The 16723-nt window shown below is 35.3% G+C and overlaps 1 protein-coding gene across 1 annotated transcript in view; it reads left to right on the top strand.

Annotated features, from left to right (window-relative positions):
- The window catches only part of DNTT (DNA nucleotidylexotransferase), a 221459-nt gene that overhangs the window by 191559 nt on the left and 13177 nt on the right, over positions 1 to 16723 (top strand). Inside the window, exon 11 of the mRNA XM_039340929.1 lies at positions 1453 to 1536. Within this exon, the coding sequence (XP_039196863.1) occupies positions 1453 to 1536 (84 nt within the window). The remainder of the gene's footprint in view (positions 1 to 1452; positions 1537 to 16723) is intronic.

Genomic DNA, 16723 nt, shown 5'->3' with positions numbered 1-16723 from the left:
TTCAGAATTTGAATGTCTTAAGCATATGAAGAATCATTAGGTCATGCATCAATCTGTTCCCCTCCTTTAGGAAACTTTACTTGAATATTTCAAAACCTTTCTCTTCAGCTATGGGAACTTTAAAATAACAGTTATGTTTAAGAGAAAACGTGCTTGAAAATCCATTTGTCTTTTTGTTTTCTTTCTTCTGTTTTTTAAAACTAGTTTCTAAAAACAGGCCATAGAAGTGTAAAAACTCTACAGTAAACATGAAAATAAAATATAATTTTAATAAGCAGAAGACTTCAGGGTTTAAAAATTTAAATAAACAAAGCAAAATCCAAATATTAATTCACTTATTTTGTAGAAGACTTCATTACAACATTTGAATTAAACATTTATTGCATTCTGATTTGATAGAAATTTGATTTTATAGAATAAATATGGAAAGCAGAATATATATTTTTAAATAATCTTTAGTTCATATCTTCCTATCTCCCTAAAATGATAAAACTGAGATGGTGAGAAGAATGGGAAGTGTGTTTTCAGTAAAGAATCAGCCAGGTTTGTTGAATGAGATTTAGAAAGGGTAAACTATAACTGTAATTTATATATTACCTTTAGAGTAAGCTTATTTAACTCAATGATATTTACTTCTGAATATTGCTGAAGGTTGCACTGACTCCTTAATATTACTTGTGGTTTTTACTTGTGTGTAGTGTGCACTGTGGACAGTACTTAATTTTGTTATGAGATACACAATGACAATAAAGATATTCTATTCTATTCTATTCTATTCTATTCTATTCTATATTTTGTGTTTCCTTGACAGTTGCTTCTAATCTCTAGGCAGCTACCAACAAATATATTATAAACTGTAATGCTTCCTGAAAAGTGCAAGCACCTAACAGTTTTTGTTTCACTCAGACATCTTCTGTGAGCAGAAGCAAATAGAATCCACTATGTGTTTAAATTAAACTTCAACCATCTCTTCTTATAAAGTTATAATTATCAGGAAGACAATACTAGCTAATGTGATATAGTATCGCACATCCAACAGAGTAGCTCTGGGTGAACATCCATTACAAAATTTGTAAGAATTGCAGACTACATTCATTATAGAAAAAAGTGTAATGTAATATCGAAATATCACATTACTTATGGTTATGTGTGCAGTAATGAGGACCTAGCAGGCTTCCTCATGATTGCTCTTTAATATTAGCTCTTAGAAACATCTTCACTCTAGGATTTTAAAAGTCGTTGAAGGACAATATCAATTTATCTTAAATTTATATCTATAGTATATTAATAAAAGTTTATAATAAAGAGTGCTACAACAGATTAAAACAAAGCAGATAGATGGATGGATGGATGGATGGATAGCTAGCTAGCTAGCTAAATAGATAACTAGATAGATAGTGATAGATAATTTGGCTTTGCTATAATAACATTGAGTATTTTATATGTATGCAGCAATTTGAACGTGATCTGCGGAGATATGCCACTCATGAGCGGAAAATGATGTTGGATAATCATGCCTTATATGATAAAACGAAGGTAATGTCTTTTCCTTTCTACTGTCATTACTGAATTCATCAATCATCCCCCTGTTCAGTGCCTTTTTCATCCCCCAATCTGTTAAGCAAAAATTAGACCTCTGATTGTCAAATAAATCGAAGGTCAAATTGCAATTACCTTGAAATATTTCACATGAATAGGTTTGTACAGAAAGAGAAAATAAATTAAATAAAATTTAAAATGTAGCTGTGAAGCTGTATTTCTTCCTTTGTAAAGATTACTAGAAGATTCCTGCCTACTAATGCAATATTTATATGATTTCCTGTTTGGAAGTGATGCCTCCAGTGAGAAACACGAATTATTAACTATACCTGCTTCCAGGTAACATTACAGACAGTGGTGAGATTCAGCCAGTTTGCACCAGTTCGGTAGAACCAGTAGCTAATTTTTGTTGCCCAGGCCCAGAACGGACTTCTGGAAGGGGAATCCACACAAAGAACAGGTTGTTCACATATTTGAATCCCACCACTGATTACAGAGTTCTGTTTAAATTCAGGTTTCTTGCATATTTATATACAAACAGCTAATGGATTTGCATTTGAGCCTAATCCCTTCCTTTTTCCAGCCTCTAGCCTCTTTTTCTTTGTTTTATTCTCTTATAATTATGCCACTGTCACTTGCTTTCTATTGTTACAAGTGCCATGAGACTTAACCTTGACTGTAGTGAGTATTAAGTAATTAAATAAACTCACATAGTAATTCAAACAATTTTGTATTACAGAGAAAATTACACACATGAAATAAAACATCACTTAGCGAAACATTTCAGAAAGAACATTAATGAAAGAGAATTTCCAGTTAAAGTCAAAGTAGCAATTTAATTTTAAATTCCAATTATATTCTCCAGAATATAAAATGCTTAAAATCATTGTTAAAATTTACTTCATAAACCTATAGAATGCTTTTAATTTGATTTAACTAAATGACTGAGAGAAAGGAAAACTTGTCTCTCAAGTGCTCAGATTAATGTTTTGAATAGAAGCTAGGATCTCAGAGAGTAAAACAAAAGACTTATTTTCTCATCTTCCTTGTTTCTTAATCTCTCAAAGGAATAAACTAAATAAGATTCAGTTAGCCTTGAAAACAAAGCCTAGCCGAAAGAAAAATAATTTTACGCGTACTTCATCCAAAGGAAAGAAATGTATTCCTCTGATAATAGTCCCATGTTTTAAAACAGTGGTTCTCAACCTTCCTAATGCCGCCACCCTTTAATACAGTTCCTCATGTTGTAGTGACCCCCAACCATAAAATTATTTTCATTGCTACTTCATAACTGTAATTTTGCTACTGTTATGAATCGTAATCTAAATATCTGATATGCAGGATGTATTTTCATTGTTACAAATTGAACATAATTAAATTCTATTATATTCTATTATTCTATTCTATTCTACTCTACTCTACTCTACTCTACTCTATTCCATATTGTCTATTCTAATCTCTCTTCCATATTGTCTATTCTATTCTCTTTTCCATATTGTCTATTCCAGTGGTGGCGAACCTATGGCACGGGTGTCAGAGGTGGCACTCAGAGCCCTCTCTGCGGGCATGTGTGCCGCTGCTCCAGTCCTAAGCCTTCAGCTAGGTTTTATAAAACCTTTTCGCTTTAGGCCTCCACCGCCATGTGCAAAATAAAAAAAAGGTTCAATCAGTCAATTTCAACTTCTCACAGGAAAAAAAAGATCTTGCAAAGTTAGAATTGATTGATTGAACTTTTTAGTCCCACCCAGTCTGCCATTACCACTGCAGCCACACCCACCCAATGGGACATACCCAGCCAATGGCCACCCGGCACCCGACAATGCATAAGTGGGTTTTGGGTTGCAATTTGGGCACTCAGTCTCTAAAAGGTTCACTCTACTGGTCTACTCTACTCTACTCTACTCTACTCTACTCTACTCTACTCTACTCTACTCTACTCTACTCTACTCTACTCTACTCTACTCTACTCTACTCTACTCTACCCTACCCTACCCTACTCTACTCTACTCTACTCTACTCTACTCTACTCTACTTTGGTCTGGTCTGGTCTATATTCTATTCTATTCTATTCTATTCTATTCTATTCTATTCTATTCTATTCTATTCTATTCTATTCTATTCTATTCTTTAGGATCGTCTTCTTCCTGGCTATTTGAAAAATATTCAGTTATAGAAATGACAACTTTCCAATCATTCTCTACATCTCCCAGCTTTGCATTTGGAGTGAAATGAATCCCAAATTGCCCTTAGTATATTTTATTATTTTATTTCAAAATGGTCAGAGAGGAAGGTAATTTTCCTAAGAACCACCTGCAGTGGCGCACAAGGAGCTCCTGTCTCTCAGCCCTGCTGAGAGTTTGGGTGGGAGGGAGCAGAGGGAAAGTGTTCTCTTCTCATGGAGGAAAATGGCCTCAGTGGCTCACTGTACGTGAAGCCTTAAGCAGCATGAGAGTTGGAAGAGGGGTTCCCCTTTCCATCCCTGCCGCAGCGCTTGCAGCTTTGTGGGTTGGTACTTTCACGTGGGATTTGAAATGTCACAATGGCTCAGAACGTTCAGAGTGTTACATTGTCTTTCACGCTGCCCATCACTTGCCACATTTGCCTGGGAAAAATAAGTGCCACCCTTGCTGTTTTGGGGGTTTTACAAAGGGACTGTGCAGAGTGGAACATGTCCGGTGCTGATGCCCCACTCCCTTGAAAAATGCGCGTGGGACGCAGGAAAAAGCCCCCTCACTGGAGGAGAGGAGGAGAAGTACTTTTAATTCCACTCGTTCTTTCTTCTTTTTCTCCCCCCCCCCCATGTCTTGTGTGGCTTTGAATGGGTGATTATTTCTGAATTCTAGCTTTGTCCCTAGCTTTGGAAACAGCTTGCTGAAAGCTTTATAAATGGTGTCTCGCTTCCTAAGACCATCAGAAATATGTGTTTTCTGATGGTCTTAGGCGACCCCTGTGAAAGGGTCATTCGACCCCCCAAAGGGGTCACAACCCACAGATTGAGAACCGCTGTTTTAAAAGCTCATGGGAGCTTTTTCTTCTAAAGCTAAGCTGATCTGAATAGAGGCCACCTGAGTAGCTGAGGAACACCTAAGTATAATTGTATGATCCTGGCCTCATTGCTGAAAACAAACACATTTCTGTACTGCAGAAATTGCATGTTCTAGAATAACTTGATGGAGTTCCATGAGAGATTAAGGGCAAAAAAGGAAGAGGAGAGGAGAGGAGAGGAGAGGAGAGGAGAGAAGAGAAGAGAAGAGAAGAGAAGAGAAGAGAAGAGAAGAGAAGAGAAGAGAAGAGAAGAGAAGAGAAGAGAAATTCATCTTGGGGCATCCATGGCATTTTTTTCTAAGGTATAGTGAAAAGGGTAGGAACTATTTTCCATGAAAAATGTCACAGCTGCCATTTCATGGGGTTCAGGAGATGATTCACAGCCCAAAATGTTTGAAAACCCCTGGCTCAAAAATATATTTTACTGTGATCAGTGATGTTTGCTACCCAAAAATCATACCTAGGGCAATACTAATTTATACAAGCTTTTAGGAAGCATGCAAGGAGGTTGCTCACTGCAGAAGGAGAGAAGCAACCTAGAACTAAGGAGAAATTTCCTAACAGTGAGAACAATTAAGTAGCCTTCAGAACATATATAAAGATTGTTTGAAATATGATTTGTTCTTTAGTCAATGGCCTGTGAACCATCCAATCCAAGTTCTTAACAGCAAGGTGCTTGGCATATATCTTGCTAACAGTGCTGATGGGTTGGTAATTAGCTAAAAAATTCCAATTGTATTTTTAAATAAATGAGAGACAATTAAGGCAAGGATTATTCTGAATTCACAAGTAAACTGGACCGGAAACATGACTAGATGAATTAACAGAATCTTGTAAGTCTGAAGGAACAAACTTCCCACCAGCACATTTCTCTTGCACTTGAAGGCAGGACAAGAAGCAACGGATGGAAACTAACCAAAGAGAGAAGCAATCTAGAACTAAGGAGAAACTTCCTGACAGTTAGAACAATTAATCAGTGGAACAACCTGCCTCCAGAAGTTGTGAATGCTCCAGAACTGGAAGTTTTTAAGAAGAGACTGGACAGCCATTTGTCTGAAATGGTATAGGGTTTCCTGCCTGAGCAGGGGGTTGGACCAGATGACCTCCAAGTCCCTTCCAACTTTTTATTTTTATTATTATTATTACTATTATTGTTGTTATTGTTGCTGTTGACTGATTGTTTCCTGTACAGCATCTCTTTCCTTCTTTCCCCAAGGTCATCTGCATATTTCATTACATTGGGCATGACGGTGATAATTGATTAAAAAAAATAATTAAAAATCCCTAAAATCTATAGAGATGGAAGAATGTAACTGTTTTGTGCAGAGATTACATTGCTGTTATGCTATCCTTATAGAGCTACACTTAACAATAATTATAATCTCTTTTCTCAGAATTGAAACACCTTCCCAAAGATTGGTTATTAATGTATACACATGAATTCATTCCTTCATTTTAGATTTTATCTTGTAAATAAGGTTAAAGGAAACATGGTACTTAGCAGTATAGTAAGCAAAATTAAATAAGAACCTCCAATAAATAAAGCAATGTAAAATGAATAACAATGGCATTTTAAATATTCTCTAATTCTCTTTTGTCTTCTTACCAATTCCCAAAATGTTACATGATAAGAGTTAAATTTACTCTCCTTAAAAAAATGAAGGCTTCATTTTTTATTAGCTGGATTCAACTGGGATCCCAACATAATTTGTCCAATAATTTTAATCATTTTCTGATAGGATTATTTCAGTTCTTTCACCATTCTGAACGTCCTGCTGTGTACATGCTCCAGTTTATCTCCTTTCTTGAAAGAATTGAACACAACTCTCCTGATATGACCAGACTAGTGCAGAATAAAATGCAGTTATTATATCTTATGAACAGAATGCTATATTTCCATGAATACAGGATAAGATAATCTTCAAATGACTTATTTGCACAATTAGCACAACCTCCAGCAATTATCAATCAAGGCAGATTAAATCAAATTTATTCAACTACGGTCATTGACCAGATAACCAAATAATAATAATAATACTAAGAAAAGTAATGACCAAATATAACAAAATAGTGTAATGGTCATATAAACTCCCTAAATTAGATTATAAAAATCAGAGAGAGGGAAAAAATAGAATAAGAATAAAATAAGACGGAATAAAACAATATCAAATAAGATGAAATAGAAATTGAATAAATTAAAAATGCAATGCGGTAGAAGACAAAAAAGGCATTTCACAGTGTCACCATCGTTGCTTTCATGATGCCTTTTAATGCAAATCACTACCAATAACAGCTTAGCAACACTTTTGTTGATTGTAGTTCCAATCTGTGCAAAGAAAAGATAACAGATTTGGTTACTGTTAGGAAGCAGTAAGGATAGACCTGCTGTGTAGAAAGGGCAGTGAAAAAATACATGTAAAAAGGTCTCAAGAGAATGAGGTCCTCCTCATCTGTTACTGCTGAGGGTAAGACACAAATCAAAGAAAAGGCTTTTCAGTGTGTTGGGCAAACAAGAAACAGTGTGCAAGTACTAAAAGGTTTCTGAGTTAGAATTCACCACTGAAAGTTGGCTATAGCACCCACATCCATTTGCCATACAATACCAAAGATTGGTAGATTTTGTCTTTAGTTCTCTCTAATCCAAAGTAGAAAAAAACTGCATCCATTTCACTTAAATACGCCCTACTAACTTGATGTTAGATTTGAGATAATAGTTATAGGTACTGCACTCAAGCCGAATATTTTCAATAACAGATAATAGAATAATAGAATTGGAAGGGACCTTGGAGGTCTTCTAGTCCAACCCCCTGCTTTAAGCAGGAGACCCTATACCATTTCAGACAAGTGAGTGTCCAGTCTCTTCTTATGGAGCACCCACAGCTTCTAAAGGCCAGCTGTTCCACTGGTTAATTGTTCTCACTGTTAGGAAGTTTCTCCTTAATTCCAAGTTGCTTCTCTCTATGGTTTCCATCCATTACATCTTGTCTTGCCTTCTGGCTTTGGAAAATAAATTAACCCCCTCCCCTTTGTGGCAGCCCCTCAAATTATGGAATCGTACTATCATGACACATCTAGTCCTTCTTTTTACTAGATTAGAAGTATCCAGTTCCTGCAACCGTTCTTCATATGTTTTAGCCTCCAGCCCCTAATCATATTCGTTGTTCTTCTAAGCACTCTTTCCAGAGTCTCAACATCTTTTTAATAGTATGGTGACCAAAACTGGATGCAGTATTCTAAGTGTAGTCTTACTAAGGCTTTAAAATGTGGTACTAGTACTTCATGTGATCTTGATTCTTTCCCTCTATTAATAAAATTTAGGATTGCCTTGGCCACCTTAAAACTGACTCTTCATTGGGGTAAGGATGTGAGTGTATGTGCTTGTGCCCTGTCATCTGCAAGCAACCTCTCATATGCCAGTCCTAAATATTTATAATAATATGCCACAGCACAGCACTGAGGACAGAGCATCATTATGGCAGAAATTACTGTATGGCAGTACAGTATTTATATTTAAAACCAGACCCAATTCAGTCTTAGATCCTGGTGCTGTTCTTAAGACCCATCAATGGAAAATAAATTGCTTCAGAATCCACCTTTAATCAAAAGATTTCTGGCAAATGTGAAGCTAGTTTCTTTTTAATTATTATGTGCATGCTTTCATATCACCTCTACTTTTCCTCATTTATTTGAGAAATGAGAGCAAAGTTCCTGAAGCTAAAGAAGTAATCTTATTGAATATTTAGGTGTTCTTTTTATATATAGGAAAGGCTTATATGTTTGCTGGGCATTTGTCTGCTAAATAAATCAAAGATCATTAATTCATGGGAAATAATTCCAGATCTCATCACTTAAGCTATATTGCAGCATTTTTTTTTAAAGTAAAACCTGCATAACTATGGATTCATGTGCATTCACTGAGACATGCATTCATGACAAGCAAGAAGCCATAAGAGACAATTATTTGGATTTAAGCTGATAAAGGCTTAAATCCTGTATGCTAGGACTGGTGCCCTCTAGAACAGTGCTGCAAAACTATGATCACATGTGAGTGTTAAGATCCCTTTTTAAAAATTGACAATAGATTACAATATTAATGCAAAAAATAATAATCTAGGGTAGAATTATATTAGCAAAGAAAACTTTGCATGTCCAACTTGAATCCTGGTGGCTTTAATTCCTTTAAGAATATATATGTTTAAATCAAATTTAGTTTTTGTCCTGGCTTCGTGCATTTTTTTTTTATTGAAAAGTTTTATAAAAGTTACAATATACACCCCAAAGCCCACCCACCCTAACCCCCCCTCTCCCTCCCCCACTTCCCAGAGCTGAGTACAGGGTTACAAATATAATAATCATACTCTAACTAACATTAACCAACTATATAAATAACCAAGTCCATAATGTGCTTTAATTCCCCTTTAACATAAATATAAACAAATTAAAAGTAAACATAATAATATAAACAAGTTAATATCCTAATTATTAAACAATACAATATCCAAATTGTTAAACAATACTAATACTAAAAATAATAATAAAACTAATAAAAATTTTACTATAATAAACTATTAATAATAATAATACTCTAAAATTTACTCATAAACTAGATGGAATTTTTTAGTCCCATATTTATTCTGAATATAATCTATCCATCTTCTCCAGACCGAAATGTATCTTTCCTGTGAGTGATCCTTCAGATAAGCAGAAATCTTAGCCATTTCTGCTAAATTTGACACCTTAAGCGTCCATTCTTCTATAGTAGGCAAACAATCCTTCTTCCAATATTGCCCTACCAATAACCTTGCAGCTGTTATCAAACTCAACATCAAGTTAGATTCTTTCACAATCTACAATAACACCCAATAAAAATAACTGTGGAGTAAACTTTATCTTTCTCCTGAAAATCTTTTGAATGTTCCACCAAATCTTAATCCAGAAAGCTTTAATATTTCTACAAGTCCACCAGATATGAAAATAAATAGCATCAATGCTACCACATCTCCAACATTTGGGCTGTAAATTAGGATACATACAAGACAACTTTTTAGGATCCAGATGCCATCTATAAAACATTTTGTAAAAATTTTCTCTTAAATTTTGGGCCTGGGTAAATTTTACATTTCTAATCCAAATTACCTCCCATATATCCAATGGAATCGGTTCTTGAATATTTTGAGCCCAATTTACCATACAATCTTTAATTAACTCCATTTCCGAATCCAATTCTATTAAAACATTATAAATTCTCTTTATATGTGCTCGATTTTGATCTTTAATCTATTTTACTAAATTCTCATCCATTAAAGTAATACCAACCTTTTGATCTAACTTCCACCTAGCCAACAATTGATTATACTGTAACCAAGACTGTACAATATTTTCTTGCTTTAACTCAACTAACGGTTTTAATTGCCAATCATTCCCTACCTATCTAAGTAATTCCTTATAAGAAATCCTATCCAAATTCCCACCCATAGATACCCCCTCTATCAAGTGTCCAGGAATTCCCCAGATTGGTATTTTATAATTTAACTTATAATAATACTTCTTCCAGACACGCAATAAAGCACTTCTTAAAATATGAGATTTAAAAGCCTGATCAACTTTTTTGTTATAAATTAAGTATGCATACCACCCATATAATAAATCCCATCACTCAAGATGAAGTATACTTTTATTTGTTAAATTAAGCCAATCACTAACCAATGTTAAAACCACCGCATCATAGTATAATTTCAAATTAGGTGCATTAAGTCCTCCTCTTTCCCGTGCATCTTGTAAGATCTTAAATTTAATTTTTGGTTTTTTCCCCGCCCAGATAAATTTATTAATACCCTTCTGTCATTCATCCAAATTGGCATCTTTTTTCAAAATAGGTATCATTTGAAACAAGAAAAGAAACTTTGGTAGAACATTCATTTTAACAGCTGCAATTTTCCCCAACAAAGATAATTGTAATTTTTTCCAATTGTTTAAATCCTTTTGTACTTTTAATCATAATATCTCATAATTATTTTTATACAATTTTACATTAGAAGCTGTAATATATACTCCCAGATATTTAACCTTTTTCACTATTTCAAAACCTGTCAATTTAACTAACATTTCCTTTTCCTTCATAGTCATATTTTTAGATAATATTTTAGTCTTATTATTATTTACCTTAAAACCAGAAACTTTCCCATACTGAGTTATAATTTCCATCAAATCTATAACCGATTGAATCGGTTGAGATAGTGTCACAACCAAGTCATCCACAAAAGCTCTCAACCTATATTCATTCTTTTTTATTTTTATTCCCTTTATTATAGTTGAGTCACGAATTTTAATCAGTATCTTCGTGCATTTTTTTATCCTGGTCTCATCTGGCCTCATCCTTTGTCTTGATTTGGAAAAAAATCTAGTAGCTAAAAATTGTTAACTAAATATACAATGATCTCTATTTATGACTGGCTATTGGAACTAACAATAGGGCAGATGAGCCACAAAGCCTTAGGAGCTGCATATAAGAGATGGAATTCCCAAGGTAAAGATATTGAAGTATCACAGCAAGACATATTGTAAAAAGTATCCCGAGAGGGGAAACTATGGATGCTACAGAAGCTGATCAATGTGGGAAGGGTGCCAGTATGAGCCTTACTTAGCAACAAAGATGCTGTCACATTCCACTAGGTCAGAGATGCAAGTTGCTGAAGTAATTTACATACTTGTCACGGTCCCTATGCATGTCATTTAAAGACCAGTCTGGCATTCAAACCTCCCCCCCTCCCCCCTATTTTCAGTTGTTGCTATGCAAAGTAATCTAGCGATATGTGTGCTGAATTCTAGGCTTTGGATTGTGCTGAAGAAATTGGTTGCTAGATTATATACACAATAGTGGCCAAAATTGTGGAAACCTTTTGGAAAAAGTGTATTTTTGAGGTTTGATGGCAAATAACACCACTTTTTTTGGAGTAGTACCATAAAATTATATATCAATGGAAAGATAATTTAATCAAGACTGTAATGCAACAAGTTTGTTCAATTATCTGTACTGTATTCTATGAAAAGTTATAGCCAAATAACCAGAAAAAGGAAGCACAACTTGCTGAGGTTGATATCAGGTAGCTTTCCTTCATCTGATTGCAGCCAATGAGCATGAGTGTTTAGAGAGCCAATCAGGTATCATCTTGTTTTGGCAATGAGCCAATCAGATCACAGTTGGATTCAGTTATTGATGTCATGTATTGAAGCTGAGAGAATGATATTTGTCAGTGTGTTATGTGATTGCTATCAAGTTGGTCGGGGTTTCTTGTATTCTTTCATTTAATGAACTTGTAAAATGTAATAAAATTAAAGTAATGGTGCAAAAAGTTGACTGGTCGCCCAGAAAGTGATGTGAAATAGTATTATTAAGTAAACAAGGGTATAGTTATAAAGAAATTAGAAGAAAAATTGGTGGAAACTTAACCAAAGGTGGCATTTCTACTGTATCCTTTTCCCCAAAGGTTTCCACAATTCTGGCCACTACTGTATATTATATTGTATCTAAATGGTATCAGCATAGCACATAATGGTCTGCCTCTGTATATATATGAGGCAGGCTATTATGTGCTGTGCTGATACTATTTAGAAACATCTCAGGTGATTGTCTGTGGAGATTCTCAGTCATTTATGCAATCATCTGAGGTCATCCCAAAGGTGCTTTTTCAAAAGGCAACTGGACTTTGTTTTTCCTTAAAGATGTTTTGCTTCTCATCCAAGAAGTTTCTTCAATTCTGAAGAGAACTGAACAGAACTGGAGAAGTTTCTTGGATGAGAAGCAAAATGTCTTTAAAAAAAATATGTCCAGTTGCCTTTTGAAAAAGCACCTTTGGGATGACCTCAGATGATTGCATAAATTGGCGGATAACCAGCTTTCTGCAGGTCCTTGTGTATCACGAGAGGCAGCTTCTAAATTTTCATCATGTTTCAGTATTAATGTTACGGCAGTGTAGTAGCTTTAGACGAAGCATGAATTTCGTACCTGGGCACAAGGCTGAAGTAACATTGATTGTGATTCTGGAGGAATACTGGTGGGCAAATGTCTTAACCTTTCAGCAGTTTTCCTTCCATCATCTCGGTATACTTCTTGATGAGTTACAGGTGTTGGAGTTGGAGACAGTCCTATAGTGGTTCTCTTCTTTCCACAAATATGTGGGGTAGGGTGGGGTGACCATTGATCTCATGCCCACTTCCTTGTGGAGTGTCTCAGGGCTCATTGTTCTCCCCACTCCTATTTACATCTATATAAACATCTGGGAAAGGTCAAACAACAGCATAGGGTGAGATATCTTTTTTTAAAAAGTTACATTTTATTAAGATTTATTTTCATAGAATAAAAGACAAATGAGAAAAAAGAAAAGAGATAAAAATAAGAGCATGCAAGTGCAATTGAGAGAGAAAAAAATTAAAATTAAAAAAATACATGAATGACTTCTGATCTTCTTTTCAATAGATAGTTTTAGTACAATCTTACTGTCCCTCCTCCTTCTCCAATGTTATACAAGTTCCTTCAGCTCCTCATGTAATCCATGTCTTTCTGAATCTGCAAATCCATAAATCATCATTTCAATTCTTTCATCTTTCAGCAAAAAAAAATCCATATAAAATTTCCAGCTGAGGGTAAGTTATCATCCATATGCTGATGATGCTAAGCTATAAATCTCTGCTCCAGGCCAGTCAACAATGCTGGGGAGACTGTCCTGGGGTGTGAAGGCTATGGGTCTCCATGGGGAAGAACTGGCTTCAACTCAACCTTAACAAGATAGAATGCTTCTGGGTTTGAGGGCTTCCTGGACCCAATGATATTCTATCCTTAAGTCTAAATGGCTTACCCTGTCATAGACAGACCTGATGCACAATTTGGGGGTTCTTGTGGATTCATGTCTACTGCTCAAGGAGCAAATGGGCTCTATGGATAGGAAACTTTACACAACTTCAGGTTCTTTGCCAATTGTACTCTTTCCTAGATCATGAGCATTGCACATAGTCAGTCGTGCTTTGGTCTCCTCCTGATTGGATTACTGTAATGTGCTCTATATGAGGCTATCCTTGAAGAATATTGCAAATAGTACTGAAATGTGGACACACAAACAATGATAGGTGTGCTTTAGTATGACTATGTTACAACTCTGCTTTGCAAGCTATAGTGGCACTCAATAGGCTTCCAGGTGCAATTCAAAGTGCTATTTGTCACTTTTATGGCATAAGGCTAGGATATTGGAAGGAGTGCATTTCTACAGTTGATCCGCATCAGGTCTGACAGGAGATACGTGCTCTGGGTTTCATCCAGAGCAGGGGTGTCCAACGCTGGCAATTTAAAACTTGTGAACTTCAACTCCCAGAATTCCCCATCCCCCAAAATTTTGGGAGATGGGGAATTCTGGGCGTTGAAGCCCACAAGTCTTAAAGTTGCCAAGGTATCCCTGATTAAGAGTGTTATCTATTTGGAACATCCTTTCCCTGAAACTTGGCTGGTCTTTCAAGAGGCTCTTAAGAGCTTGTTATTCTCCCAGGTCTTGGGAGGTTAGGTGCACCTCTGGGATAATGTTAGTATATTGATGATGGTAATCCCTGTTTTTGTTTTATTCTTATTGTGGACTTTTTACTTATTGTTGTACTGATGTTTTTAACAGTCTTCATTGCTCAGAGGTGCTTATATGAGATGGGCAGCCCTAAAAATTGAACAAGATCAATTAATCAAATATAATTTGGAAAGTCTGCTGTCATACAAAACAACCCTCTGGGGTTTGGGGCTATGTACGTACAGAATGGGACAACTCGCCATGGACAACTTATCATGGGACAACTTGCCGCAGGACAAATCAATAATTCAATTTAATTATTTTAAATAAATAAATAAATATTTTTAATTTTTGTCATTCACATTTCATTTTGTCTCTCCTTTTGCATCATTTCTTTAATTATTCTATTCCACCATTTCTTCTGTATTAGTGTAACTCTTCTTGTGCAGCAAGTTGTCCTACTGTGAGTTGGCCATGGTGAGTTGGCCGTGGCAAGTTGGCCGTGGTGAGTTGCCCTAGACCCGTGTATGTAGGCTATGACCAGCCTTCCTCAACCTACTGGCCTCCAAATGTGTTCAAGATGAATGCTTGCTATCTGAAGATAATGCATGGGGAAGCTCAACACATCTGGAAGACAACAAGTTGCAGAAAGCTGGTCAAAACTGCTAATAAACCATTCTAATTTGCCAAATAATTTGCTAGCAACTGAGAATGTTTGTGTTGATTTGTTTGTTTTCATATTCCATTTTATTATTTTTAAAAAAACAGAAGTGGCTTTACTTGCCAACCTAAAAAAGGATCTTTAATAGTTCTTTACAAAACTGGGATGCTATAGACTGGAGTTTGGCAGATGCTCTGCTAAAATTATGTAGTGCTAACCCAGAAGCAGTCAGTCTTGAGCGAACATATTGATGAATTAAACATGGTACAGCTGCAGTGTTTGCTTTAGATGTCTGCCGTAATGACTGGATTAACCATAAAGTAAACATAAAGATTCCAAGTTTATAATATTGATTTCCAATGTGATCAGTGTTGTTCACATAGTCATTACTTCAATTAAACACTGAGTCATTTAAACAGATGTACATTTTCCTCCCCTTAAGTGCTTCCCTTACTTTTATTTCCCTGGGCAGAACAGCAATTAGGCTTTCAAGTCTGGGAATTTGTGTTTCTCTGCACCTGGCCTGTTTTAGAAATCAAGAGTTAAAATCATCTCGGTATTTATCTACAATAAAAAGAAATGACCATTCACTGCAATTCAGATCAAAGCCTTCCACAGAAGGATTCAAATGGCAGTTTTTACACAACTGATGTGCAAATCCTCTTAAAGTTAAAATATATAACATAGCATAGTTAAATGCTTTGGTTTGCTTTAAATGAAACATCAAGAAATCACATGTTCAACACAATGTGTTGGGCAGAGCAATCAAAGGCAACAATTCAGCATGTCAGCATAATTGATACTCTTCAACTATTTTCTTTGACTTCTTATTAAAGGCCCTGCCTTCATTCTTTTTAGTTTAAACCCCCCCAACACTTTTTTAGGAGTTTAATTCCCAAGATGAATATTTATTATTCTTATGAGTAAATGAGTTGTAACTGACATTGGTTCAAATATTAGATTTGCTATTTGAACCAGAGGCTACAGATCTGGATGTAGGGAGGAGTATATTCTATATTTGACCATAAAATTTGATGAAGTCAAATTGACTTAGTACTGGAAAAAGAGACATTTTCCAATGATACCAGACCAGAAAGAAAACCTGAGGAATATGCAGCAATAGCAAAAGTAACAACCTACATTCAGAAGAGAAGCATGCCAAATTTAAGCAAAAATGGCTCCCCTAGTTATCATATATCACACAAGACAAATTTAGACACCATTTTTAAGGGCAAAATAACTTACTGTAGTCAGAAATAATTCCAGTGCTTATAAATATATCTATTGGAAGTTTTAGTTGAAGTACAATGCAATGGAATTTGAAATCAAATAGTTTTCCAGTAATGCTTTGATTTTTTTCTAAGAGTGTTTTATTGGTTTTTCTTTTTCTTCTTTTTCCCCTTGGTTTCTTTCTTTTTTCCTATTTATCATATGCATTCTTCCTCTGGACAATTATAAATAGTGGATGATGTTAAAATCAGTCAAGATTAGCATAGGTAGCATCCTCTATAATCCAAATATCCCTTCCCTTCTCCTCTCTTCTCCTCTCCTCTCCTCATTGTTTGTATCATATCTTTGAGAATAATGATCTTCCTAAAGTGGCCTACAAGTATTGTGAATAACCATATATATAAAAATATAAACCATATATATAAACCATATATATAAAAATATAAACCATATATATAAAAATAAAAGAATAACAGAGTTGAAAGGGACCTTGGAGGTCTTTTAGTCCAATCCCCTGCTCAGGCAGGAAACCCTATAACATTTCAGACAAATGGTTGTCCAATCTTGTCTTAAAATTCTTCAGTGTTGGAGCACCTACAAGTTCTGGAGGCAAGTTGTTTCATTGATTAATTGCTCTGTCAGGAAATTTCTCCTTTTCTAGGTTGCTTCTCTCTTTGATTAGTTTCCATTCTTGTCCTGCCTT

Source organism: Crotalus tigris, unplaced genomic scaffold, assembly GCF_016545835.1.
Source record: "Crotalus tigris isolate CLP2741 ecotype Arizona unplaced genomic scaffold, ASM1654583v1 scf7180000017757.759095, whole genome shotgun sequence".
Classification (NCBI taxonomy): domain Eukaryota; kingdom Metazoa; phylum Chordata; class Lepidosauria; order Squamata; family Viperidae; genus Crotalus; species Crotalus tigris.
Note: the sequence above shows the minus strand (reverse complement) of the source record. Positions and strands in the feature narration are given on the sequence as shown.